The sequence below is a fragment of the Schistocerca nitens genome, chromosome 7, assembly GCF_023898315.1.
Source record: "Schistocerca nitens isolate TAMUIC-IGC-003100 chromosome 7, iqSchNite1.1, whole genome shotgun sequence".
Taxonomy (NCBI): domain Eukaryota; kingdom Metazoa; phylum Arthropoda; class Insecta; order Orthoptera; family Acrididae; genus Schistocerca; species Schistocerca nitens.
This window is the reverse complement of record NC_064620.1, coordinates 39,077,350-39,102,922: the sequence shown is the minus strand read 5'-3', so window position 1 is coordinate 39,102,922 and position 25,573 is coordinate 39,077,350. Positions and strand designations below refer to the sequence as shown.

General features: G+C 44.5%; 1 protein-coding gene across 6 annotated transcripts in view; it reads left to right on the top strand.

Moving 5' to 3' along the window:
- Positions 1-25,573, top strand: part of LOC126194689 (LIM domain-binding protein 2) — a 900,697-nt gene that overhangs the window by 326,692 nt on the left and 548,432 nt on the right. For 5 of the 6 annotated variants that reach the window (XM_049932906.1, XM_049932902.1, XM_049932905.1 and 2 more), the window contains exon 3: positions 4,815-4,937. In XM_049932906.1, coding sequence (XP_049788863.1) covers positions 4,815-4,937 — 123 coding nt within the window. The remainder of the gene's footprint in view (positions 1-4,814; positions 4,938-25,573) is intronic. The other variant, XM_049932908.1, reaches the window with a different exon arrangement.

Here is a 25,573-nt window from a genome sequence, read left to right as displayed (position 1 = left end):
GAGAAGGAAACATAGTAGGTGAATATGGATTGGGGGGAAGAAATGAAAGAGGAAGCCGCCTTGTAGAATTTTGCACCGAGCATAACTTAATCATAGCTAACACTTGGTTCAAGAATCATAAAAGAAGGTTTATACCTGGAAGAATCCTGGAGAGGTATCAGATAGATTATATAATGGTAAGACAGAGATTTAGGAACCAGGTTTTAAATTGTAAGACATTTCCAGGGGCAGATGTGGATTCTGACCACAATCTATTGGTTATGAACTGCAGATTGAAACTGAAGAAACTGCAAAAAGGTGGGAATTTAAGGAGATGGGACCTGGATAAACTGAAAGAACCAAAGGTTGTAGAGAGTTTCAGGGAGAGCATAAGGGAACAATTGACAGGAATGGGGGAAAGAAATACAGTAGAAGAAGAATGGGTAGCTTTGAGGGATGAAGTAGTGAAGGCAGCAGAGGATCAAGTAGGCAAAAAGACGAGGGCTAATAGAAATCCTTGGGTAACAGAAGAAATATTGAATTTAATTGATGAAAGGAGAAAATATAAAAATGCAGTAAATGAAGCAGGCAAAAGGGAATACAAACGTCTCAAAAATGAGATCGACAGAAAGTGCAAAATCTATCAAACCAGTCTTTGAACTAAGGACCAAACAACATAACATGAGTTTAAAGGTGATATATCTTTCACCTCATCAGAAAAAAAAGTACGTGCAGCACACTGTAGCTAATGAATGAATGTACTGGAATTAAAATCAATAAAAGAAAGTGTGGACAGCCAACAGAGCTTGCAGGCTTGTTCAAGCCGCATCTGTCATGATCACCAGTAGATCGTACCCCATTCGTTGTTTAACATTGTGATTGATTTTAACGAATTTTCGTGTGTAAAACCGAGGAATGACTGCCCGGTCATCAACTTCATGGACTTTGTTATCTGTGTGTACGTACAATACTGTTTCTGCGTAACAGCACCGCAGTAGATAGAGAGCTCAGTATAGAATTGTTGGTCTTCCGCAGCCTCTGAAATAACAGTTAGCGAAACTGGGTTGAGAAGAGGGAAGAGGTCCCGTTAGGGCAGCGTGGGGCTGTCGGCAGGTAGATGCCCGCGGAATGCACTCACTTGTTATCTTGGAGGCAGCCGCCACACGTCGGCCGTCGTATGTGAGCAGTGGGGCTTTTAAGACACAGTAGCTATTTCTCTGCGTCTGCCACGTATAAAGAGCGCGGCAGATGAACTTTCTACTAGACCACACATTAAAATTTCTTTTCGTTTCCTTCGTGGACGGATTATGTGACAAAAATGTTCCTTGTTAATATGCGAGCTGTGATTTGCCAAATTTTATCTTTATGCCTACTATGACAACGATATATAGGAGGCTGAGAAATATTCGTGGATTCGCTCCATGGAATTTCTAAGTAGGATTTTGCGAGATGTTTGCCGTGCTTCTTAGTAGTTCTGTTTTCTGAGATTTTGCTGAGGTCTTGTTAGTCTCCGGCATGCGTAAAGTCTTGCGATCGTTTTCAATTACTTTCCTCCTGTTCGCTCGATATCCTCTGGTAGTGCATATTTATTTTAACCCTACTTCAGCAGATTTTCAGTGGTTTTTTTTATGTGCGTGATGTGTATTATTTAAAATATCTCTAAATTAAAGGTTAGTTGGTAGTCTTTGCACTAGGTTGATATTTTGTCCAGGGCCGAATGGATGCTCTACAGTTTCAATTGGTAGCACTTACTCATAAATAGTCATGTCATCTCCAAAAAAATCTGAGATTGCAAATTATTAATGTACACTACGAATAGTGATGGTCCCAACACAGTATATGCAGCCACCTGAAACGACTTGAATATTTATGGGTGACGAGGTAGGCTAATGAACTGATTTTCGTCTGCGAAAAATCCCCGTGCGAATGTATTCTGTTTGATAAATAACGAAGTAATTTTGAATAGTAAGCTTCCAGAATTCTTATTTATCGAATTATCTCATCAAATCAGTCCACTGGTGTAGACTATCATGTTTGATACGCGTCAGTTGGGTTTTGCTACACCTGTTTTTCCGAAGTCCATGCTAGAAAGTAATTTTTTTTTTTTGAAATAGGTAATTATGAGCACAAAGAAGTACACATTCGTGCATTGTGCCTAATGGTACATCTGTATCCTTAAAATTGGCTTAGCACAGCGAAATAATTAAATAAATGTGTGTAATGGCACTGATTGGTGGGATTCGGTTAATAGCTGAGTTCTCGCAATAAGTACGCTGTTGAATCTGACTTTATGGCTCCATTGATGTGAATTGTTCATATTTCAACTACACTTGTATAATGCCATTTTTCGCGGCGTACAGACACAACTGGTATGTAGAATGTAGTTCATCTTTAACATATGTGCTAAAGAGTATTTATATCGCGTTAGTATTATGCACGACGCCTTTGAGTGGGTCGCAGACTGCAATAAAGATTGCGTAATTCACAATTGCAAAGGTCTTGTCCAGAGTCAGTGATATTTCGCCGTATTTCTCAAGTCAGATCTAGTCCAGATATCGAAAACAACAATCTAGGTAATTACGCTACTGCTCTGCAGCTACTGTATATAAGTGCAGTCCTGTAGATGTGGGTTCCCATGGTACAAATGACTCTGAGCATTATGGGACTTACCTTCTGAGGTCATCAGTCCCCTAGAACTTAGAACTACTTAAACCTAACTAACTTAAGGACATCACACACATCCATGCCCGAGGCAGGATTCGAACCTGCGACCGTAGCGGTCGCTCGGTTCCAGACTGTAGCGCCTAGAACCGCTCGGCCACTTCGGCCGGCTCCGATCGTACATTATCGAAGTATATGAACTAAAGTAGTGGGACGTAGTACAGAGATATGTTGTACAGATAGCTCCGAGCAAAGTGGATTAGAAACTGACTCTAGAAGGACCTGGGTTCAAACCCCCACACGGCGTCCCAGTTTAGAATTTTTTCGGTTTACGGTTGATTACTAAAGGGAAATGCCGAGATGGTTCGTTTGTAAAAGGACACTGCTAATTTCCTTCCCTATATTTGCCCTTGCGGAGCTTGTTCTGCGTCCTGCGTCACTAATGTCTTCGTCGTCGGCAGGTCGCTAAGCCCCAATCTTCCCTGTTGTGTAGAAGTTCATAGCCCGCAGCCGCAGCTTGCGCAATGGATCAAAATTATCGATCTCTGGAATGATGAAGTGATTGATTACCACTGCTGTAATTAGTGACAGCAAACTTACGAGCCGGCCGGGGTGGCCGAGCGGTTCTAGGCGCTACAGTCTGGAACCGCGCGACCGCTACGGTCGTAGGTTCGAATCCTGCCTCGGGGATGGGTGTATGTGATGTCCTCAAAAGTCAAGTCCCATAGTGCCCAGAGCCATTTTTTGAAACCTTACGATGCCAACTGTTGTTGGTGTAGTGTTGTGAAAACGTTGCGAAACGGTTAGTAATCAGAAGTGACCTATCGAAGTACGCTTTTGACCACATGTTGCATTTAATGTTACAAGCCGGCCGAGTGAATCACATTCGCTGAACTTAACCAATGTCGAGAAAGATACAAGAATTCTAAACTACTCTTGTTGATGTTTCCCACACGTGCGATGTGTGCAAAGCATATATTTTTGATGTTACACTATGTATTTAATTTGTACGCATATGTTTTGTTGTTAATTTATTTTGTATTAATCCATTTTTTTGCGATTAATTTATTCTGTTGTTTATGTTTGCCAATCGAGATGTCACTAGTTGGTAATCGCAGGAGGGCTGTGACTCGATTCCCGGTCCAGCCATACTGTTTTCGATTTATATAGCTCATAGAAAATACCTCCTAAAAGCTCAAGATTTTTTGTTTCGTATACAAATGAACATCGAGCTCCTCCTTTTGTATATGCTGGGTCTGACTTAAATAGTTATTCTTCTCCTCATCAATAATTTTTGGTTGACAGATTCCCTTAGTAACACTTACTGTGACAGATGGTAGTAAATGCGACATGGAATGAAACCGACTTGTTAAATTTAACTGAATTTTTTGCAGTTGCTCATAACAAGCATCGCTACTTCTTAGAGTACAGACTGCCTTTCTCCTGCGGCCTTTTGATGGCTGTCCCTACTCCTTCCAAAACGCGTAACTTCTTCGAATGCATTATCTTTCCATCGATCGAAACGTGTACACGTCATACCTGAACTTATATTCGACATGACAGATGTCCAGTTTCTGATGCTGAATGTTTTGTTGGAGGCTCTACTACGTTTTTTAAGTAACTTGAGACTGATTTTCGCAGCCGGACACATCATTTGTCGTTGTTGAATACATAAATTGCTTCGCCTTGGGGAGAAAGAACGGGCAGCAGAGGATCATTTTACTCTTTATTTTCAGCATGGTTCGGCTTGTAGACGTTCTTCGTCAAATCGTTAAACTCAGCTAAATTCCGATGAATTACTACAGGTTAGTGAAAACAGTATACTTGACCGGGAATCGAATGCACGCCTATGAGAGAGGCTGTCAACAGCCGCTTAGTTCTGCTGCCTCAGCATTGCTGTAAAGTTACTTTTTGTGCCTAACCCAGATTAAGTTCAGACTATGATCTTCGGTAGGGACCGGTATCCTCGTTTTAAAGACAACGGATGCCGGATGAGCTGCAGATAGAACCTTGTTCCATGTGAAGTGTGACACTTAACAAGGGGAAGCTGATACGCACAGAGCGACGGGAGCATTTCCATTTGTTGACAGCCAGAAAGCTGGAGAGCAGTCCACCACGCTGCTACGCCGAGACTGAGTGCTTTGCCAATTAGTCCAATACGGGTTTCTTTTCAGCCTGGCGTCTCGCGTAAATGTGGGCGAGGTTTCTGCGGCTGTGCCCGGAGCTATCGCCCAGGCCGGGGTTTCGCCTTGTCTTCACTGCGACTCGCTGACGCAAACATACTGGTATCGCAGCAAGTATGCTCTCATTACTCTTCAGTGTGCTAGGGAGCGCGAACACACCTAACCATTAATCATACCGTAGAGCAGTACAATTAATCACTTAGTCTTACCTCTCACTGCCCTTAGCTTTATACTCTTTAGTTTTTAAAAGACAGACGATAGTCGCACTTAATGTAGACAGCGTGGCTTACGAGGTCCCTGACCTGGTGCCACGTATGCTAATAGTGGAGCACTGGATCTGCAGACTGTCAACAGAGGGAAGACTTTGGTGGTGGTTTACATGTTACTGACACTCGTATGCTCGTCGGAAGACAAGTCAGATCACTCTGTTTGCCTCGGAACGGGGCTTGTTTTTATTTGGTGATAGGGAAGCATGCTAAAGTCGCTTGGATATGGAAGAAAGTGCCGAAGATTCGCTGTTGATAGTGAAGGACTGTGGCTGGATACTGTTAAACGCACGTGGACTTGCAGATGTCGTGTGGGCAGATCACGTTTGTGGCTTCGACGTAATCATTTCGAATCTGTCCATAAAAATAGTCTCACCTCTTCAATTCTTCCTTCTCTCTTTCCATGCCTCTGTCTCCTCCTTCCACCACTCGCTGCAATTCTCCCGTTAGTGCTTAGTGGCTTACAGATTCTTTCCCTGAATTTATCCATAATCACAACTACCTCGATTTTGTAATGACTTTGGCACGTTTGTTGTAACGGGTCGTGATCGAGATACAACCGATTTGTTTGTTTCCTGCGTGGGCACAGTAGCAGTACCATTTAGCTGCTCTTCGTTACACTGTGCGGTAGTCTTTCGTGCGACTGCAATTGCCCGTTTCAAAGGCACAAGCTCTGTCCATAAAGAACAGTACAATCTCAGCGTTTAAAGATGTAATCCATAAATTTTTCAAGTAATTTCATGTCGGGTCACCATAAGCTTATAGAGACGATTATCAAATCGACATGGTATACAATATATTAATGAATACATAGAATTTCATAAGTAGTAGACACCGTTGTATTGTAGAATATGTAAAACTGTAAGTGCTGCCTTAATGAGTTCGTACAACAATCATTCACAAGCTTGCAGTCCATACGTAACATGTACATTAGTCAAAGTTTAAACGTGAAGCACAGAATACATCAGCCGACCGTAGCTTATTCAACTTAGAATAAAATATTTTATAATCGCTTTTTTTCCCTAAAGGTAGGTGAAAAGCTGCCATGTGTTCTTATGGAATATTTCATTCTCATACTGCCTATCCATCCTTAGCATTAAGCTCGATCTTTTAGCTGGAAGCAGGTGTAACTTCTGAAATTCAGTTAATTAATAAAGGGGTTTGAAATGTTGGGTCGTATGCAGATAGATATCTGTTTGATGGAGAGCAAATAACGGCGCATATTGCTTTCCTCGAGTCACGATTTTTGCTCATAACGAGGTGACGACTTATACAAAGAGGACTGTCCAATTTATTTTAAAGGAATACACAGTGAAAGTCCGTACGAGATATATAAAAAACAGAGGTATAAACTTTTCATCTACTTGGGGTGTGTTATTAGATAAAATACTGATACCTGCCTCGATAATAATTAACAAACTTAATTCAGCTCGTGAAAGTGTGCGTGATCTGCAGCATGAAACATAGGACAAATGCCAGAATTCACTGCTCGCTCTGCTGTGTTAAACAGATTTCAAAATGTGAGCCGTTGCTAAAAGCTGACTGAAAAGAATTGAAATTCTTACAGTTCGTGAAACGATCCTAAATAAAAATTATAAGGGCCACTAGATTTTTATATAATTATTTTTCTGTTTAGTAATATTACTTTTTAAGAAGTGAAGGAGTGTGGCACACACTATTAATGTAGCAAACACATTGAAAAGTTACGTCGGCACACTAATAAGGTTTTAAGAGTTTTGGTGTTGTCTTGCATTAACGGTACTGTATCACAGGTCGATTAATCCCTCTAAGCAGCTATTATGAGGGCGCCGGGAGGTTGCAAAATAGCTAAATTAATTAACTGTCCAAGTAGCGATTCACTGACGGAGTCCCATTACCGTTCCCTGAACTAATGCTGCCAATCGTGTTTAAACGCGACCATATTGTTAACAAGTTCCATAATGAAATGGGGTGTAGTGTAGAAATTCCTAGGCATGTCGACAGTCCCTACATGACTTTCACAACTGGCACGGCAATAAGAGCTTTCCAGAACTAAGAATTTCCTTTGTGAATGCGTGCGTACCCAAAAATATAATATGAAAGGACATTAAATACTATCGCTTCACATCGCAAACAGTGGCAATGGAAATTATTCCGATAGTGGAGATAGCAGCTCAAAGTTTCTGCATAAAGTTCTCAGAAAGATATTCGGGCGAAGGAGCTCAGTGTACGGGGTGTAACAAAGCAGAACCGTCAAACCTCGAGGGAGAGCAGCGGAAAGGTCTTGTATTGGCGCCTGCAGTTGTAACGTCCTTTCGGCAGCAAATCTATTTGTACGCTCAACTCTGCAGTGTAGTGACAGGTGTGGACGTGCTCGACGCGATCTCGTGTCCTGAATGCTCTCAGGCCCAATGGGAAAAGTTCCACTTGCACCATATTACTACATAGGTTTGCTGCGAAAGGTGCGGCCTAGCGGCAGGCGTAGTTTCCTGTAACTTCAACGTTCTGTAGTAAAAAGCAAGGCAAAGTTCCGCGTTCTGACCCAGACCGGCTAATCGGGACCGAGCAACCGTCGTCTCATCATCGGCCAGTTGCGAATTTGGCTGCGGTAAGGAGGAGCGTGGATTCAGCGCGCCACTCACCTGGCCGTTGTGGGCTTGCTAGACCTTGGAGCCACTACTTCTCACCCAGTAGCTGCTCAGTTGGCTTCACGAGGCCGGGTCCACCCTGTTCCAGTCCTCCTACCAAGGAAAATTCTTTGACAGTATCGGGAACAGAACCCGCGTCCTCCGCATGCAAGACAGACACGCTAATCACGGGGCAAAGTAGCGGCGATGGATAAAGTCTCCGGTCACATGGATCCCTATCCTCAATTGGTTTCTAAAGGCACCCCCTAAAATCCTTCAAATTTTGTTGGTATCCTTTCATTACTATTCGTATATCCAGTCCTAAAAATTTAGAAAGTTCGACATCAATAATGATTTGATTATCGTGTGATAACAATTTACTCTTGTACGTGGCTAATGTGTCAGCAACTGTATGTACGAGGGTTGAATGAAAAGTAATGCCTCCATCTTCGTTAATTGGATTTGAATGGGAATATTTTAATAAATCAAACGCAGAAATAATCCTTAGACTGTGATCTTTAATTACCAAAATTCACTTTTCCACATAATCTCCAGCCAATTGGGTACATTTCTGCAAATGATGAACAAATTTTCTGAAGCCGTCACGGAAGACCGAGCGAGGTGGCGCAGTGGTTACACACTGGACTCGCATTCGCGAGGACGGCGGTTCAATCCCGCGTCCGGCCATCCTGATTTAGGTTTTCGTGATTTCCCTAAGTCGCTCCAGGCAAATGCCGGGATGGTTCCTTTGAAAGGGCACGGCCGACTTCCTTCCCTAATCCGATGAGACCGATGACCTCGCTGTCTGAACCCAACCCAACCCCCCGTCACGGGAGAAGTCGACACACTGTTTCCGCAACCACAGTGTCACAGTTCTATCAACGTCTTCATCAGAAGCATAAAGATGTCCCCGCAGATCGTCTTCATTGTCGGGAACAAATGGAAGTCAGACGGCGCTAAATCTGGACTGTATGGAGGGTGCCGTACGATGGTGAGATTAAGTCTCTGAAGTTCTGCTGTGGTGGCACGTGAAGTGTGTGGTTTGGCATTATCATGCTGCAGGAAAACATTTCCCTTTTCCTTTCGGACCCTTGTTAGCCGTCGTTTCAGAGTTCGCAGCGTTTTGATGTAACGTTCTGAATTTATTGTTTTTCCACGATCAAAGAAATCAACGTGGATAACACCATCTGCGTCCCAGAACACAGTGGCCATGATTTTTCCAGCTGAGGGCTGCGTCTTGAATTTCTTTTTCTGGGGCGAGTCTTTGTGTCGATATTCCATAGACTGACGTTTCGTCTCCGGGTCGTAATGGTGTACCGAGCGAGGTGGCGCAGTGGTTAGACACTGGACTCGCATTCGGGAGGACGACGGTTCAATCCCGCGTCCGGCCATCCTGATTTAGGTTTTCCGTGATTTCCCTAAATCGCTCCAGGCAAATGCCGGGATGGTTCCTTTGAAAGGGCACGGCCGACTTCCTTCCCTAATCCGATGAGACCGATGACCTCGCTGTCTGGTCTCCTTCCCCAAACAACCCAACCCAACCCCCCGTCACGGAAGAAGTCGACACACTGTTTCCGCAACCACAGTGTCACAGTTCTATCAACGTCTTCATCAGAAGCATAAAGATGTCCCCGCAGATCGTCTTCATTGTCGGGAACAAATGGAAGTCAGACGGTGCTAAATCTGGACTGTATGGAGGGTGCCGTACGATGGTGAGATTAAGTCTCTGAAGTTCTGCTGTGGTGGCACGTGAAGTGTGTGGTTTGGCATTATCATGCTGCAGGAAAACATTTCCCTTTTCCTTTCGGACCCTTGTTAGCCGTCGTTTCAGAGTTCGCAGCGTTTTGATGTAACGTTCTGAATTTATTGTTTTTCCACGATCAAAGAAATCAACGTGGATAACACCATCTGCGTCCCAGAACACAGTGGCCATGATTTTTCCAGCTGAGGGCTGCGTCTTGAATTTCTTTTTCTGGGGCGAGTCTTTGTGTCGATATTCCATAGACTGACGTTTCGTCTCCGGGTCGTGATGGTGTACCCACGTTTCGTCTGCTGTCACAATTGAATGGAGAAAGGCGTCACCTTCATTCTCGTAACGCGAGAGGAGTTCCTGACAAATTTCGAGTCTGTGCGCTTTCATTCAGGAGTCAGCATCCGGGGTACCCATCGTGCACAGGTCTTCCGACAGCCAAGCAAAGCAATAATGTGACCCACACGTTCTTGTGAAATGCTGATTGTGCTTGCAGTTTCTCTCTAAGTGATACGACGATCGTCCTGAATCAATCTATCAACATTTTACTTGTGAAACTCGGTGGTTGCCGCCACAGGACGTCCAACTCCTTGTTTGTCACGCAGGTCAGGTGGTCCCGCCCCAACATCTCTAAACTTACTCGCCAACGACGCACAGTACTCACATCAACACAATCACCATAAACTGCTTTCATTCTCTGATGAATCTCCTTTGGGGTGACACCTTCTGCTGTCAAGAATTCAATGACTGCACGTTGCTTAAATTGCATTGACCGACCGTCTGAGCAGGGTTATATACGCTGTAACAACACAACCATTCAATTTCTAAGGCTTCCCGCCAACTGGAACTGCAGAGAAGAGGCTACCGAACAAGCCAGTACCTGCCCCAAACCAATGCTGCCAACTGTTGAAGAGTTACGAAGGTGGAGGCATTACTTTTCAGTCAACGCTCGTACTATGAAATTTACTGACGGATTAACACTGTGTTCCAGACGGGGACTGGAACCTGGAAACCTTACCTTTCGCGTGCAATGCTCTTTCCAGTTGACGTATCCAGGCACGACTCACGACTCGTCCTAACGGTTTGAGACCTTTTAGCACCAGTCCGCGAGTTTCCAAATTTCACAGAAGTTCTCCTGAGTACCTCGCTGGACTCGAATTTTAGGGACTAGGCGTACCCAGAGAATAGGCGTAGACGAACCCTAGGTATCGTTTCCAGATTGAGTCTATCACTCTTCAGTGGAGTATGCGCCGTTGCAAAACTTGCGGACAAATCTGTGTGTGTATGCCGTGCCTGGAATCGAACGCGGACGTTTGCTTGCCAAAAAAATGGTTCAAACGGCTCTGAGCACTATGGGACTCAACTGCTGTGGTCATAAGTCCCCTAGAACTTAGAACTACTTAAACCTAACTAAGCTAAGGACAGCACACAACACCCAGCCATCACGAGGCAGAGAAAATCCCTGACCCCGCCGGGAATCGAACCCGGGAACCCGGGCGTGGGAAGCGAGAACGCTACCGCACGACCACGAGATGCGGGCATTGCTTGCCTTTCGCTGGCTTCTGAGCGTTGCCTGCAGAAGGCGAGGTCCAGCTTTGTACCCCTAGCCGGCGTACACTTTTTAATATCTGTCAGCAACTTTCACAACTGCCCAGACTCCGTAGAAGACTGCAAGATTCATTTCGTATGTGTTGTGTTTCGATGGCATACGATAGGCCGTTTTCAGTATGACACGTGTCGATGTTCCACTACACTGTTTCCTACATAGTGCACAGTGCATTAGCTTCTCGGAGAAACCGTTCATCCGAATAACTGGCTGTGGGAATTGTTTCTCACTGTGGATAAGAGCAAATGCATTCCACCCCCGATAAGACCATCTGTAGTGAAGCTTTCGTGTGTTCTGTCAACATGCCGGTTGATCTGAGCGTTCTGACCTAACTGCCGCGAGATCTTCGGCAAACAGCAAATGACGGGGGAGGAAAGTTTAGAAATGTGTTACGTCTAAGTTGCGCGGCAGCAAAGATAGTCGTGCAAAATGCATTTCAGAATCGATCTTTACCCTAACGAACCGAAAAATACAAATACAGTGAACGTATCAACTTGTTGAAAATGACCAATTGCATTCTTTCTTTCCCGGAATCCTATGTCCGTGTATCAGTGATAGCCTTCGCTACTGCCAATTCTTATTTTTAATAGAAAGCAAAGAGAAAATTTTAAAAAAGGGAGGGCCTCATTTCGTCACCGTCTATTCAGTAAGCACGAGATAGTAATGGAATCACTGATCAAACTACAGCAGCAGACGTTCCGATTAGAGGCGTTGTGCATTGCGAGAAAGTTTAACGTTAATCTTACGAGAACGTTTTTCAAGAACGATGAGGCAGCACATTACTTCGTGCCATGTACGTCGACTTACTTATCCAACAGAAGAATTTACTACGCTTTAACGGTATGTGAAGTGTGCAGCTTTACATTTCTCCACATTAACAACAAGTAGCTAGTTTAATATTTCATTAAGATCAGACTAACTGCAGTTTCTACTGAGTAGGAACTCTTCATAGGTAACTGCGTCGTCCGCGAAAAACGTGAGATGATAAGCCATTCATTTATAACAGTAACGACACGGTCCCGTTACACTCTCCTGATGCACACCAAATATCACTTCAGTGTCTGCAGACAACTCTCTATCGTGGATAATGTTGGGAGGTTTTTGATCCAGCCGCAAATCTTGTCAGTTACGCCACTGGAACATATTTTCTTTAGAAAGCGTCTAAGTACTAAAACCAAAAATTTTCTGAAGTTATAAAATACCGAGTTATCATGGTTTCGTTCGCCCATAGCAGTTAGGATATATGTGTAACCAGCGCAAGTTCCGAATGATCTTTGTTTTCTGAAAATGGTTCAAATGACCCTAAGCACAATGGGACTTAAGATCTGAGGAGGTCACCAGTCTCCGAGGAGGTCACCAGTCTCCTAGATTTAGAACTACTTAAATCTAACTAACCTAAGGACATCACACAGAACCATGCCCGAGGCAAGATTCGAACTTGCGACGGTAGCAGCAGCGCGGTTCCAGACTGAAGCGCCTACAACCGCTGGGTCTCAACGGCCGGCCTTTGTTTTTTGAACCAATGTTCATTTCCACGGAGAGGGTCATTTCCACGGAGAGGATTAAATTTCTCCTGATGGATAATAACCTTTGGGCTAGTTCATTCTGCTACAAATAGATGTAAGTCATTATAAGGACTACAACTTGAATTCAGCAACCGTCCACAAGTATGGTTTGAAAAGTTTATTTACATTTAACTGTTACCTGTTTCGGATTTTTTTTAAATGGCTGTTACAAGATTTGATGCTGAGGCTTCACTTTGTGGTCGTTAATTGTTTGGCGTTGTGGTATATGTTCCTCAGCGATACATTCGTCGATTATTTTTACTGTGCCTTTCCGAATTATACTGTGTTGCGCATGTACTGTGTATGTATTACACAATGCGCTAATCATCGGTCTAATAAGCACCATTAATTTAGGACATTGCACATTATGATCAACATTCAAGAAATGTCGCCTATCTTCACATGGATAGAAAGAATAATCTAAAGCTGAGTCATGCTTTGTCAATTTTGTTCGTAGCGTGTGGTGCCCTAAAACTTCAAATATGCTTGTTAAACCGATGATAAGTCTCACATACCTTACAACTTCGAATAATGCTTCTTAAATCGATGATAAGTGTCACATTTGACGAATGCGTCCAGGAGCATAGACCGCAGCACCAATTAAGTGATGCGACGGCACAGCGTGAAAGTTTGAAAAAGCAATCTGGCGAGGGCTTCAGTTGTTTCATGTAAATGAACTTTTGTACCATCCTTGTGGTAGATTTCCATTTACAAGCCTACTGCAGCAGTGTTTTTCATAAAGTCCGTTTTAAGTATAAGTGATGTAGTATAGAATATATATAACTGGAAAATTATGATCTTATACGGAGGAGCTGTTAAAGATAAGGGAACAGGAGTCGGCTAGAAAGCCGAAGCAGGGCAGTTACTGAGTTTTTGCTGCCGTTGGCAGCTGCCTAGCTTCTAGCAATGTCGCGTGTTCCCGCCTGTCGGACCTAGGCCACTGCGGGCTGTGGCGCCAGTGTGTGACCCTGTTATTAGGCGCCATTTAATCAAAGCCGAATCCCGGCCTCCGCCCTCTGCCCTCGGTTTCCAAATTATTTCATCGTTTTCCGATAGCGCTATTAATTTGCGATAATAAATAGAAACGGATGGAGCCGCCGCCGGCGCGCGGCTAATTATTATCTAATGAAGATAAATTGGTTTGACATGGGAAGCAACGCGTGGCTCAGCACGACGGAACATTGACCCAGTTTGGAAATCTGTCGCCAAGATCGCTTACTTCCTTAGATGTGGACGCGGTGCTGGTAGCCAGTCGCCGCGTCGTGATGTGCCGGTTTGTGGCGGACTGTCACAGCCGCAGTTGAAGAGTGAGGCACTACTTGTCTAGATGTGTGTGGTGAGCGGAGTAACAGCTTACCAATTATCGGGCCAGCTTAGCGATTAGATTCAGAACTTCCTTGTAGATAGAACTCGTCATTCTTAAAGGGAAGAAATAGACATGTGTGAAAGTTGCATCGGAAAGTACCCAAGGGAGTATAGTAGGGCCGCTGCCGTGTTCAGTATGTTCACAAGATCTAGCGTATTACGTCAGAAGCTTTTTGGCGCTGTTGCAGACAGCGTTGTTGTCTATAGACAGGTTGCAACGCCGGGTGACTAACGAAATGTAGGAAGACCTGCAGGGGATCTACGACTGTCTGAAGCATTGGCAGCCAACCCTAAATGCAAATAAATATAATGTACAACACTGCCTCCTGATAATCGTGCTAGACCTTCTTTTGCCCTACATAGTGCAGCAACTCGACTCAACAAGTCGTTGTAAGCCCCCCCCCCCCCCCCGCAGAAATATTGTGCCGTTTTGCATGTGAAGCCGTTCATAATTGTGAAAGTGTTGCAGGTGCAGGATTTCGAGCACGAACTGTCTACTCGAGTATGTCCCAAAAAAGGTTAGATGGGATTCATGTCGGGCGATCTGGGTGGGCACATCATTTGCTCGATCTGTCCAGAATGTTCCTCAGACCAGCAGCGAATATCTGTGGCTCAGTAACGTGGCACATAGTCATCTACAAAAATTCCATCTTTGTTTGGCGGCATGAAGTCCATGAACGCGTACAGTTGGTCTCCAAGTAGCCGAACATAGCCGAGAACCCAGTCCATTCCTTGCAAACGCAGCCCACACCATTATGGAACCAGCACCAGCTTACATAGTGCCTTGTTGGCAACTTGAGTCCATGGCTTCGGGGGTCTGCGCCACACTTGAACCCTACCTCATCTCTTACCAACTGAAATCGGGACTCATCTGACCAGGTCACGGTTTTCCAGTCGTCAAGAGTCCAACCGATATGGTCATAATTCTTCAGTATTAAATGTCTGGCACTCTCTAACCACATGTCAAATTCGAAATTCGCGGTCACATGCTTCTTGCTCAGATATGAACATCAACCACAGACACAAGGAGAAGTGGGCTCACAGTCGCCAGACCGACACACATGGTGCTATGCATCACGCTATTGGAAATTTTCATTTCATAAGTAATTTAACACGGATGTAAACCACAGGGCTGTTGTACTGTAGTTTCGTTCACTGTCTAGCCATGTGATATTTAGTTAATAGTAATTGTTGGTGCGACTGAATTTTGAAAATTTCACCACGTTAAGTAACTAACTGTGATGCGGTAAGAGGGATTGACGGGGCATTTTACATTGTCTTCAGATGTTAACGAGGCCTAGTAATAAAAGTGACAAGTCGTAATAATGTAAACTGCAGATTCATTTTAATGTCGCAAACCATTTTCACATTTGAGGTCCACAGAGTTATATCAAAAATTAGTAAGCAATAAAAATTATTAATGGCTCTGAGCACTATGGGACTTAACATCTATGGTCATCAGTCCCCTAGAACTACCTAAACCTAACTAACCTAAGGACAGCACACAACACCCAGTCATCACGAGGCAGAGTAAATCCCTGACCCCGCCGGGAATCGAACCCGGGAACCCGGGCGTGGGAAGCGAGAACGCTACCGCACGACCACGAGCTGCGGACTAAAAATTATTACTGGGTACTTGGCGATTATCTTACTGAGTCGTAAAGAAGCTTTTACAGGGATAAGTGCTCATGTTTCACTAAACGTATTACAGATCTCGCGTCTAAAGCGATTCGTACTCTTAAGACGACTGTGTTAATTATTTATTAATGCATTTGTCTGATTATTTGCACAGGCCAAATTATGGACGCACATATGACATCTGCAGTCTTTCATTTTTCATGAGAAGCCTACATAGTTAGGACATAACAGATGGCAATAAATGAAAGTTCAGCATAGTTTTGATATTTTTTGTAATGCAGGTGCAGAAATAATTACAAAAAGAAGAATTAGTGAAAGAGGCGGTAAAAACGAAATGAAACAAAATGCTTGGTGATATAGGTCAAATGTGCGAAACATTGTAAGGGCTCATTGAGAAGGATGTAGCTACCGCTGGTTTACGACTTGCTTACTTTCGCAAATGGAGAAAATTGTTACACTGGAATGTCAGTGTTGTTTTATGAGCGGTTAATGGTCGCATCGCCCAGAAATTTGCAGGTCTGTTTTTTTTATTTTTTAACTTGTCGGTAAAGGCAACTAATTCCCAGCTAAGAAGTAGAAACAGTGTGCTGAAAAAGAAAGTTTTCCTTGGACAAAAAATGGTTCAAATGGCTCTGAGCACTATGGGACTTAACATCTATCGTCATCAGTCCCCTAGAACTTAGAACTACTTAAACCTAACTAACCTAAGGACATCACAAACATCCATGCCCGAGGCAGGATTCGAACCTGCGACCCTAGCAGTCGCGCGGTTCCAGACCGTAGCGCCTTTAACCGTTTGGCCACCACGGCCGGCTTTTCCTTGTACATTTTCACTTTTTAGTGAGATGAATTGAAGATCGAAAGAATTCGTAGGACACGTGTTAAGTGATTACCAATTACTAACAACGTGGTTGTCAATTTCTTTCGCAAAGTCACGCGTATGAATAACGGAAAAACTAAGAATCACGTAAGGTAATTTCCAAGGGCTCTTCCTCATAGTGATACGCACAAGAATTACTTTCGGTCTGCCCATTTTTACAGGATGCGAGGTCAGTGTGAATGAACATTAACATGATCATTGTTACTGTTGTTGTTGTGTACCTCGCCGGTTGTTTTCGTCTCGCCAGCTCCACGTGGGCTCATTAAATTGACTGTTACACTTTACTGTACGTGCAACGTGTTCAAGCGTCAGAAGTTTCCTCAGGTCGTGTGACGCGTGTCTTTATATTGTCGTAGTTTTTGGGGGCAGCCAGCGGAGGGCACTTAATAAAGGCCGTGTCCAATAATTGTTAGCGCTCCTTTGATCAAAGTGAATAAATTGCTGCCCGTAGTACTTTGATGTCGGCGGGATCCATAAAGCCGTAGCAGCGTCGGTAACACCGCCAACCCTCCGAATCACTTTACGTTTCAGCTGACCTGTAATTCATTGCCTCGCGTCGAGCCGCGCATGAAACTGCCGAACATCGCTTAAATACTGCTGTCGTTTAAATTTATCCAGAGACGTTCGCCAGCTCGGTGTTAAGCTGGTGTTCTCAAAAAACTAGATTCTCTGGGCCAGTTCGTATAGGCACAATCATACTACTTCCGTATAATTTGCGTTACGTGTCAGGTGCCAAAGCTGACTTAGTACTCCTCTGTTTATAGGTACGTTAATAATTCAGTAACGCGCGGAGTGGCCGCGTGGTTAGAGGCGCCATGTCACGGATTGCGCGGCCCCTCCCGCCGGAGGTTCGAGTCCTCTCTCGGGCATGTGTGTGTGTGTGTGTGTGTGTGTGTGTGTGTGTGTGTGTGTGTGTGTTGTTCGTAGCATAAGTTAGTTTAAGTAGTGTGTCTGTGGCTGGTTCAAATGGCTCTGAGCACTATGGGCCTCAACTGCTGAGGTCATAAGTCCCCTAGAACTTAGAACTACTTAAACCTAACTAACCTAAGGACAGCACACACATCCATGCCCGAGGCAGGATTCGAACCTGCGACCGTAGCGGTCGCGCGGTTCCAGACTGTAGCGCCAGAACCGCTCGGCCACCAGCGGCCGGCTAGTGTGTCTGTGTAGGGACCGATGGTTCAAATGGCTCTGAGCACTATGGGACTCAACTGCTGTGGTTATCAGTCCCCTAGAACTTAGAACTACTTAAACCTAACTAACCTAAGGACATCACACACATCCATGCCCGAGGCAGGATTCGAACCTGCGACCGTAGCAGTCCCACGGTTCCGGACTGCGCGCCTAGAACCGCGAGACCACCGCGGCCGGCTAGGGACCGATGACATCAGCAGTTTGGTCCCATATGAATTCACACACATTTGAACATTTGAACAATAATTCAGTTGTTCTTTCTGAGTGCTGCTATTGTTGTTTCGTAGTGTTTGAAATACATCTGTACAAATTGTTTGATATGACGGAGTAAAATAACGCCGTGCCATCACACTTCGACGGCCTGATAAATGTTTCTCGTAGCTCGTCGTACTGATGTAAACTTTGCTGTGTATCACATCTGTACTACAGTTATTGTATCTATGAAAAGTACCAGTTGAATTACGTTGTCGTGAATTTCATCACCTCAGATGCCAAATGTATTACAGAAGCGGCTTACCGATCGAGGTGGCGCAGCGGTTAAGAGAAGCGTCTCGCATTCTAGACGAGCGACATTTACTATACCTCTCCAGACTTCAAGTTTTGCAAAATCTCTTTAAATTATTTGATTCAAACAACAGAATGGTTAGTTAAAGAAGACCGGTGGACTATTTTTTTCCCAATCCTTGGCCATTCCGGTATTGTATTCCGTCCCTGATGATGTCAGGTGGGAGCGTACAGCTTAATCTTTCTACTTCTTGCTTCCTTTCTGTTTTCTTTCCTACAGAAACGGACATTCCAAGCTGTTGTAAAAAAGCGATTTGCTCAGCAAGATCGAAACAAACTGATGCTGAGGCTTAGCCGAGCGGTCTAAGGCGCTGCAGTCCAGGACTGTGCGGCTGGTCCCGGCGGAGGTTCGAGTCCTCCCTCGGGCATGGGTGTGTGTGTTTGTCCTTAGGATAGTTTAGGTTAAGTAGTGTGTAAGCTTAGGGACTGATGACGTTAGCAGTTAAGTCCCGTAAGATTTCACACACATTTGAACATTTTTGAACCAGGGAAGACGTGTGTGGAGACGTCCCCGACAGCTGTGGGATAACCAGCCAGACTGTCGCTCGCCATACGGCCCGACAACCGGGAGTGATTCCCCGGAGTGGCATTTCTTTCCGTAGCAGGACCCCTTTGGTTGTCATCCACGACATCCTTACAACACAGCGGTACGTCCACGACTGTATGCGCCCCGTTTTGTTCCCTTCAAAATTCCTTTTCCTAAAACTTTGAGGTTCGCCGATGACATTGTAATTCTGTCAGAGACAGCAAAGGACTTGGAAGAGCAGTTGAACAGAATGGACAGTGTCTTGAAAGGAGGATATAAGATGAACATCAACAAAAGCAAAATAAGGATAATGGAATGTAGTCTAATGAAGTCGGGTGATGCTGAGGGGATTAGATTAGGAAATGAGACACTTAAAGTAGTAAAGGAGTTTTGCTATTTGGGGAGCAAAATAACTGATGATGGTCGAAGTAGAGAGGATATAAAATGTAGACTGGCAATGGCAAGGAAATCGTTTCTGAAGAAGAGAAATTTGTTAACATCGAGTATAGATTTAAGGGTCAGGAGGTCGTTTCTGAGGCCGGCCGAAGTGGCCGTGCGGTTAAAGGCGCTGCAGTCTGGAACCGCAAGACCGCTACGGTCGCAGGTTCGAATCCTGCCTCGGGCATGGATGTTTGTGATGTCCTTAGGTTAGTTAGGTTTAACTAGTTCTAAGTTCTAGGGGACTAATGACCTCAGCAGTTGAGTCCCATAGTGCTCAGAGCCATTTTAGGTCGTTTCTGAAAGTATTTGTATGGAGTGTAGCCATGTATGGAAGTGAAACATGGACGATAACCAGTTTGGACAAGAAGAGAATAGAAGCTTTCGAAATGTGGTGCTACAGAAGAATGCTGAAGATTAGATGGGTCGATCACGTAACTAATGAGGAGGTATTGAATAGGATTGGGGAGAAGAGAAGTTTGTGGCACAACTTGACTAGAAGAAGGGATCGGTTGGTAGGACATGTTTTGAGACATCAAGGGATCACAAATGTAGCATTGGAGGGCAGCGTGGAGGGTAAAAATCGTAGATGGAGACCAAGAGATGAATACACTAAGCAGATTCAGAAGGATGTAGGTTGCAGTAGGTACTGGGAGATGAAGAAGCTTGCACAGGATAGGGTAGCATGGAGAGCTGCATCAAACCAGTCTCAGGACTGAAGACCACAACAACAACAATGGCAAGCCATCCTGGGCTTACATTTTAGCAGGAGAGTTTCTACGGCTTGTCTTCATGCTTGCGAGACTCTACCTTGGTCAGCAAGGTCGCCGCATTTCCCCAGTGGAGAACGTTTGTGGAGAACGTTTGGAGCATTACGGGCAGGGCACTCCAACGAGGTCGGGCTTTTGACAATCTAACCCGGCAGTTGGCCGACCTTGTGACCCAGCGGTTCTAGGCGCTACAGTCTGGAACCGCGAGACCGCTACGGTCGCAGCTTCGAATCCCGCCTCGGGCATGGATGTTTGTGATGTCCTTAGGTTAGTTATGTTTAGGTAGTTCAAGTCTCGGGGACTGACGACCTCAGAAGTTAAGTCACATAGTGCTCAGAGCCATTTGAACCATTAACCCGGCAGTTGGACTTAATTTGGCGCGATAATCCTCAGGAGGAGATCCAACAACTCTGTCAACAATGCCAAGGCGAATAACTTCTTGCGTAAGGAGCAGGGGTGGACCAACATGTCATTTACTTCCTCAATTTGTGAAGCTCTTTCTCTTCAATAAATCATCCAATTTTCCTGCAGTTGTAGCCGTTTGTTTGTCTGGACATGTACATCGCACGTACCGATTTCTGACCCATTCAGATAATTTCGTGGTGCGATGTATTTTTTTGTGTGTTAGCATGTATGCTTCAGCCTCCTTCCGTTCAAAATGGCTCTGAGCACTATGGGACTTAACTTCTAAGGTCATCAGTCCCCTAGAACTTAGAACCTGCGAACGTAGCGGTCCCACGGTTCCAGACTGCAGCGCCTAGAACCGCTCGGCCACACCGGCCGGCCCTCCTTCCGTTATCAGAGTATCTTTTTAGAGTTATAATTCTCAGGATTTATAATTATAAAATATTTCAGGTCGTATCACTCGCGTAGCGGCCGCGAAGACGGGAACAGAGTAATTACAATAGGCACAGAGGCATTTAAGCAATCATTCTTCGCGCGCTCTGTGTGCCAATGGAACAGGAAGAAGCCTATTAAGCAGTATATATTGTGAAGTGCCCTCTGGCGTGCACTTGACATTGGTTTGCAGAGTACAGCTGCAGATGTACACCTTACCTTGCGTCGATCGCTAAACCCTGTGGATTGGGGCATACGATAAGGCACAGAGGTGACAGAGGTTATGTGGCCGCGTCGCCCGAGGCAGCAGCCGTCGCGTTTTTGCGTCGCGTCGCGCCGCGTCAGTGGTGGTGGCCGCTCGTCGCGTCACGTCACGGCTGACATTTGCCGCGGCGGCTGTGGCTGGTATCGACGCGACGCGACGCGGCCAGCGCCGGCCCGCGGCCAGGACGCCGGCACGCACACACGCACACGCTCACGCACGCGACGCCGCGCGTCCTGCGCTCACAGGTCAGCGGGCTTCGCGCACTACCTCCCGTGCAGTGAGCACGTGCCACCTGGACCACCTGGGCCTCCTCTGGAAGGCAAATCGTTTGTCTGTTCTCAGAAATTTACCACATTCGGCACGAAGCTTATACAGGGCGAGTCAAAAGTCTTTGGACACCTTCATAAGTTGGAAGATTAAAGGGAAAATTGAAATATGATGGTGGCAACGTAGGTTCGACGTGGGGTCGCAACTTTTGGAGTGAATGTCATTCATGGCCGCCATCTTGAAATCCGCCATTTTTGATTCAAGTCATTTTTTTTTATGTGAAGGGGGGTGTATGACACATCAGATAACACTCGCTTGAGCTCTGGAAATGAGTGGTGTAATTTGTTGTTGTCTATCTTGTACAGTTTAGAAGTTATTAATGTTCAAAGTTACCTTGATACCGACTCATCTCTCGGGATGGACAACACGTAGAACATGTGTTGTTGCAGTCGGTATGAAGGTAATTTCCCAAATTCCACATGAATAACCTCTAAACGGTACAAGATAGACAAAAACAAATTACACCACTCAATTCCAGAGCTCAAGCGAGTGTTATCTGATGTGTCATACAGCCCCCCTTCCCATTTAAAAAAAAATGACTTGAATCTAAAAGGGCGGATTTCAAGAATGCGGCTATGAATGACATTCACTCCAAAAGTTGCGGCCCCATATCAAACCTATTTTCCCATCATCACATTTCAATTTTCCCTGTACTCTTGAAACGTCCCCTTTTGAACAATTATACATGACTGTGCTTAAACTGACACACAATATTTTTAGCGCAACGCAATCTGACTTTCAAAAATCCCTACAAAAGAATGGCCCTGACTAACATTAACCTATACCTTTCACAAATCACTTACCTCACCAAAAATCTTCGTTACTCGAACTACTGCAATACAGCGAGCGCCACTACTGCCAGCTAAATAAAAGATTCAAACTACGGAAGGCACTAACTACTGACAGGCATAGTTAGCAAATGAAAGATTTTAATAGAGAACAAACAACGTATTTACCTTAATAGTCATAATATATATAGGAGTTCATAACATCCATTCTTGCAAATATCGAAACTCCGCCATTTCTCTCCCCACATCCACCACTGCTGGCGGCTCACCTCCAACTGCGCAACGCTACGCGCTGTTCACATCCAGCTGCCCAACACTACAATGGCAGACAACAATGCAAACTAACCACAGACTGCACACAGCACAGCCAGTGATTTTCATACAGAGCGCTACGTGGCGTTACCAATAAGAAAACCTAAACAGCCTACTTACACTCTTCCAACTTATGAAGGTGTCCAAGGACTTTTGACTCGCCCTGTATTTACATTTTCCAGGGTGCGTCTCTGCGATTGTTAGTTTCCGTGTGTGGAATACGCGAATAAATCCGGACCAGTCGCTGTATAATTTTTATATGGGGAAAACGTGCTGTTTTTGCCAATTATTTCGGTAAATATTTATTTTTGCGACCTAGGTTATGGTTTAATAGTCATTTGTCAAGCAAACTTAACACTGATGATCTGCAAATATTACAAAGATGAACTTCAAAAAATTTACAACTGTCAAACAAATTAAATACTATTACTAATTATACAAAAGAATACATTCACATTCATATAACGCTACCTTTTAAGATATATAACGGGTGATCAGTGGAACAGTATAGTATTGCCTACTCAGTCGGGTTTGGCAGTATCAGTGAGTGGAGAGAAATTTTAGTCAGTCTGCTCACCCAGCAGCTGTTCAGAGTGATTGTCGTGGTGCCTTTTGATCTCCATCATTGATTCAAAATGGCTCTGAGCACTATGGGACTTAACACCTGCGGTCATCAGTCCCTACAACTTAGAACTACGTAAACCTAACTAACCTAAGGACATCACACACACCCATGCCCGAGGCAGGATTCGAACCTGCGACCGTAGCGGTCGCGCGGTTCCAGACTGTAGCGCCTAGAACCGCTCGGCCACCCAGGCCGGCCCACTGCATTCTGGTGCCATTTTTAAGAGGATAATGCTAATCCAAACACTGGAGGTGCCTCTATGAACTGCCTGCAACTTTTTCAGGTAAACCAGTAAGCAGCAAGATTCCGAGATCTGTCCCCATCAAGGATCAGTTAGAAGAGTTGTGTGTCAGCATGCTTCCAGAGAAGAGCCAATTCAAAATTCAAATGGCTCTGAGCACTATGGGACTTAACATCTGCGGTCATCAGTCCCCTACAACTTAGAACTACGTAAACCTAACTAACCTAAGGACATCACACAAACCCATGCCCGAGGCAGGATTCGAACCTGCGACCGTAGCGGTCGCGCGGTTCCAGACTGTAGCGCCTAGAACCGCTCGGCCACCCAGGCCGGCCGACTGCATTCTGGTGCCATTTTTAAGAGGATAATGCTAATCCAAACACTGGAGGTGCCTCTATGAACTGCCTGCAACTTTTTCAGGTAAACCAGTAAGCAGCAAGATTCCGAGATCTGTCCCCATCAAGGATCAGTTAGAAGAGTTGTGTGTCAGCATGCTTCCAGAGAAGAGCCAATTCAAAATTCAAATGGCTCTGAGCACTATGGGACTTAACATCTGCGGTCATCAGTCCCCTACAACTTAGAACTACGTAAACCTAACTAACCTAAGGACATCACACACACCCATGCCCGAGGCAGGATTCGAACCTGCGACCGTAGCGGTCGCGCGGTTCCGCACTGAAGCGCCTACAACCGCTCGGCCACTCTGGCCGGCTTCGTATTACATGTCTCTTGGTGTCTCCACAGTCATATTATGAAAACACCGCCAGATATGAGGGACTGGGTTCTACTAGCCAACAAAATAATCGAAACAGTAATATATTTTTGCATGTACACCTTATCATCGTATCTCGGTCAACAACCAGGAATAATGTACAGCGGAAACGTCCTTTGTAAGAATAGAAAGACAGAAAACACCCGTTTACCCGAAACTGCTATTTGAAATATATCGTGAGTGAATAACAGTTGCAATATACAATTTATGGTACCAGTGAGAATAATATATGAATAGTGATAATTATAAATGATACAGTCGACAGCAGTTATATCACAGCGCCGCTTAGACGGTTCATCTCGCTTCTTTCTGTTATGATCTTCGCATGTGTAGCTGTGGTTCGAATAATTTTTGTCGGTATTGAGACTCACATCAAGACTGTGACACATAGCACACAGATACCACAGATGTTAAATTTATCACAAGACTTGTTTAACGCCCCTGTTATGTAGAACTGTAATCGTGCACGAGAAAAATATGATGGTATTATTTCGGTCTGATCTCGTGGTCGTGCGGTAGCGTTCTCGCTTCCCACGCCCGGGTTCCCGGGTTCGATTCCCGGCGGGGTCAGGGATTTTCTCTGCCTCGTGATGGCTGGGTGTTGTGTGCTGTCCTTAGGTTAGTTAGGTTTAAGTAGTTCTAAGTTCTAGGGGACTGATGACCATAGATGTTAAGTCCCATAGTGCTCAGAGCCATTTGAACCATTTATTTCGGTCTGGACTGCCGAAACAGTTCGATTTCAACTTTGCTTTTCGACATATATTTTACATGTTTATCCCAGTTCATCTCGCTTCTTAGTACAACAGTTTAAGGGGCTCCGGAACGCCCTATACTTGCAATGTTAAAATAACGCTTATAAATTACATCTTTCCTCACAAAGTATTTGAGGTAGGAAGTTGAACTTTTTACAGATTATTTATTGGAATATGGGCTACAACTTAACACAGGGATTTTATAAAATTTTAGTTCAGTTATTAAAGATGATTTTTTTTTTCAATTGTAATGAAAATTCACAAATTTTTTTGCAATTTTTTATTTATATATTCAAAAATATGCAGTTTTTTGGAAAAAGCCTGTGTTAAATTATGCAGAAGGTACTGTGTAACATTTACTGAAAGTTTGAAACAAATATGTTTGGAAGATCCTTAGAAAACATGTAATTAGTATGAGAAAATAAAAGTTTTGGGAATCGAGCGACAAAGATTGGATTAACTTTTTAGTGCATTCCAGGTCCATAGGATGGATTATCTTCATCCTCTGCAAACTCCTCCTCCAGCTTCCTCTTGTTCCTCCTCCTGTTTACTCTTGCTTGTATTTCTAGACTCTTTACAGCCCTGTCTGCAGCCCGAAGGCGTTCCTTGTCTAAAGCAAGCATCGCTCGTACCATGTTAGAACCTATCTTCATTCCCATATTT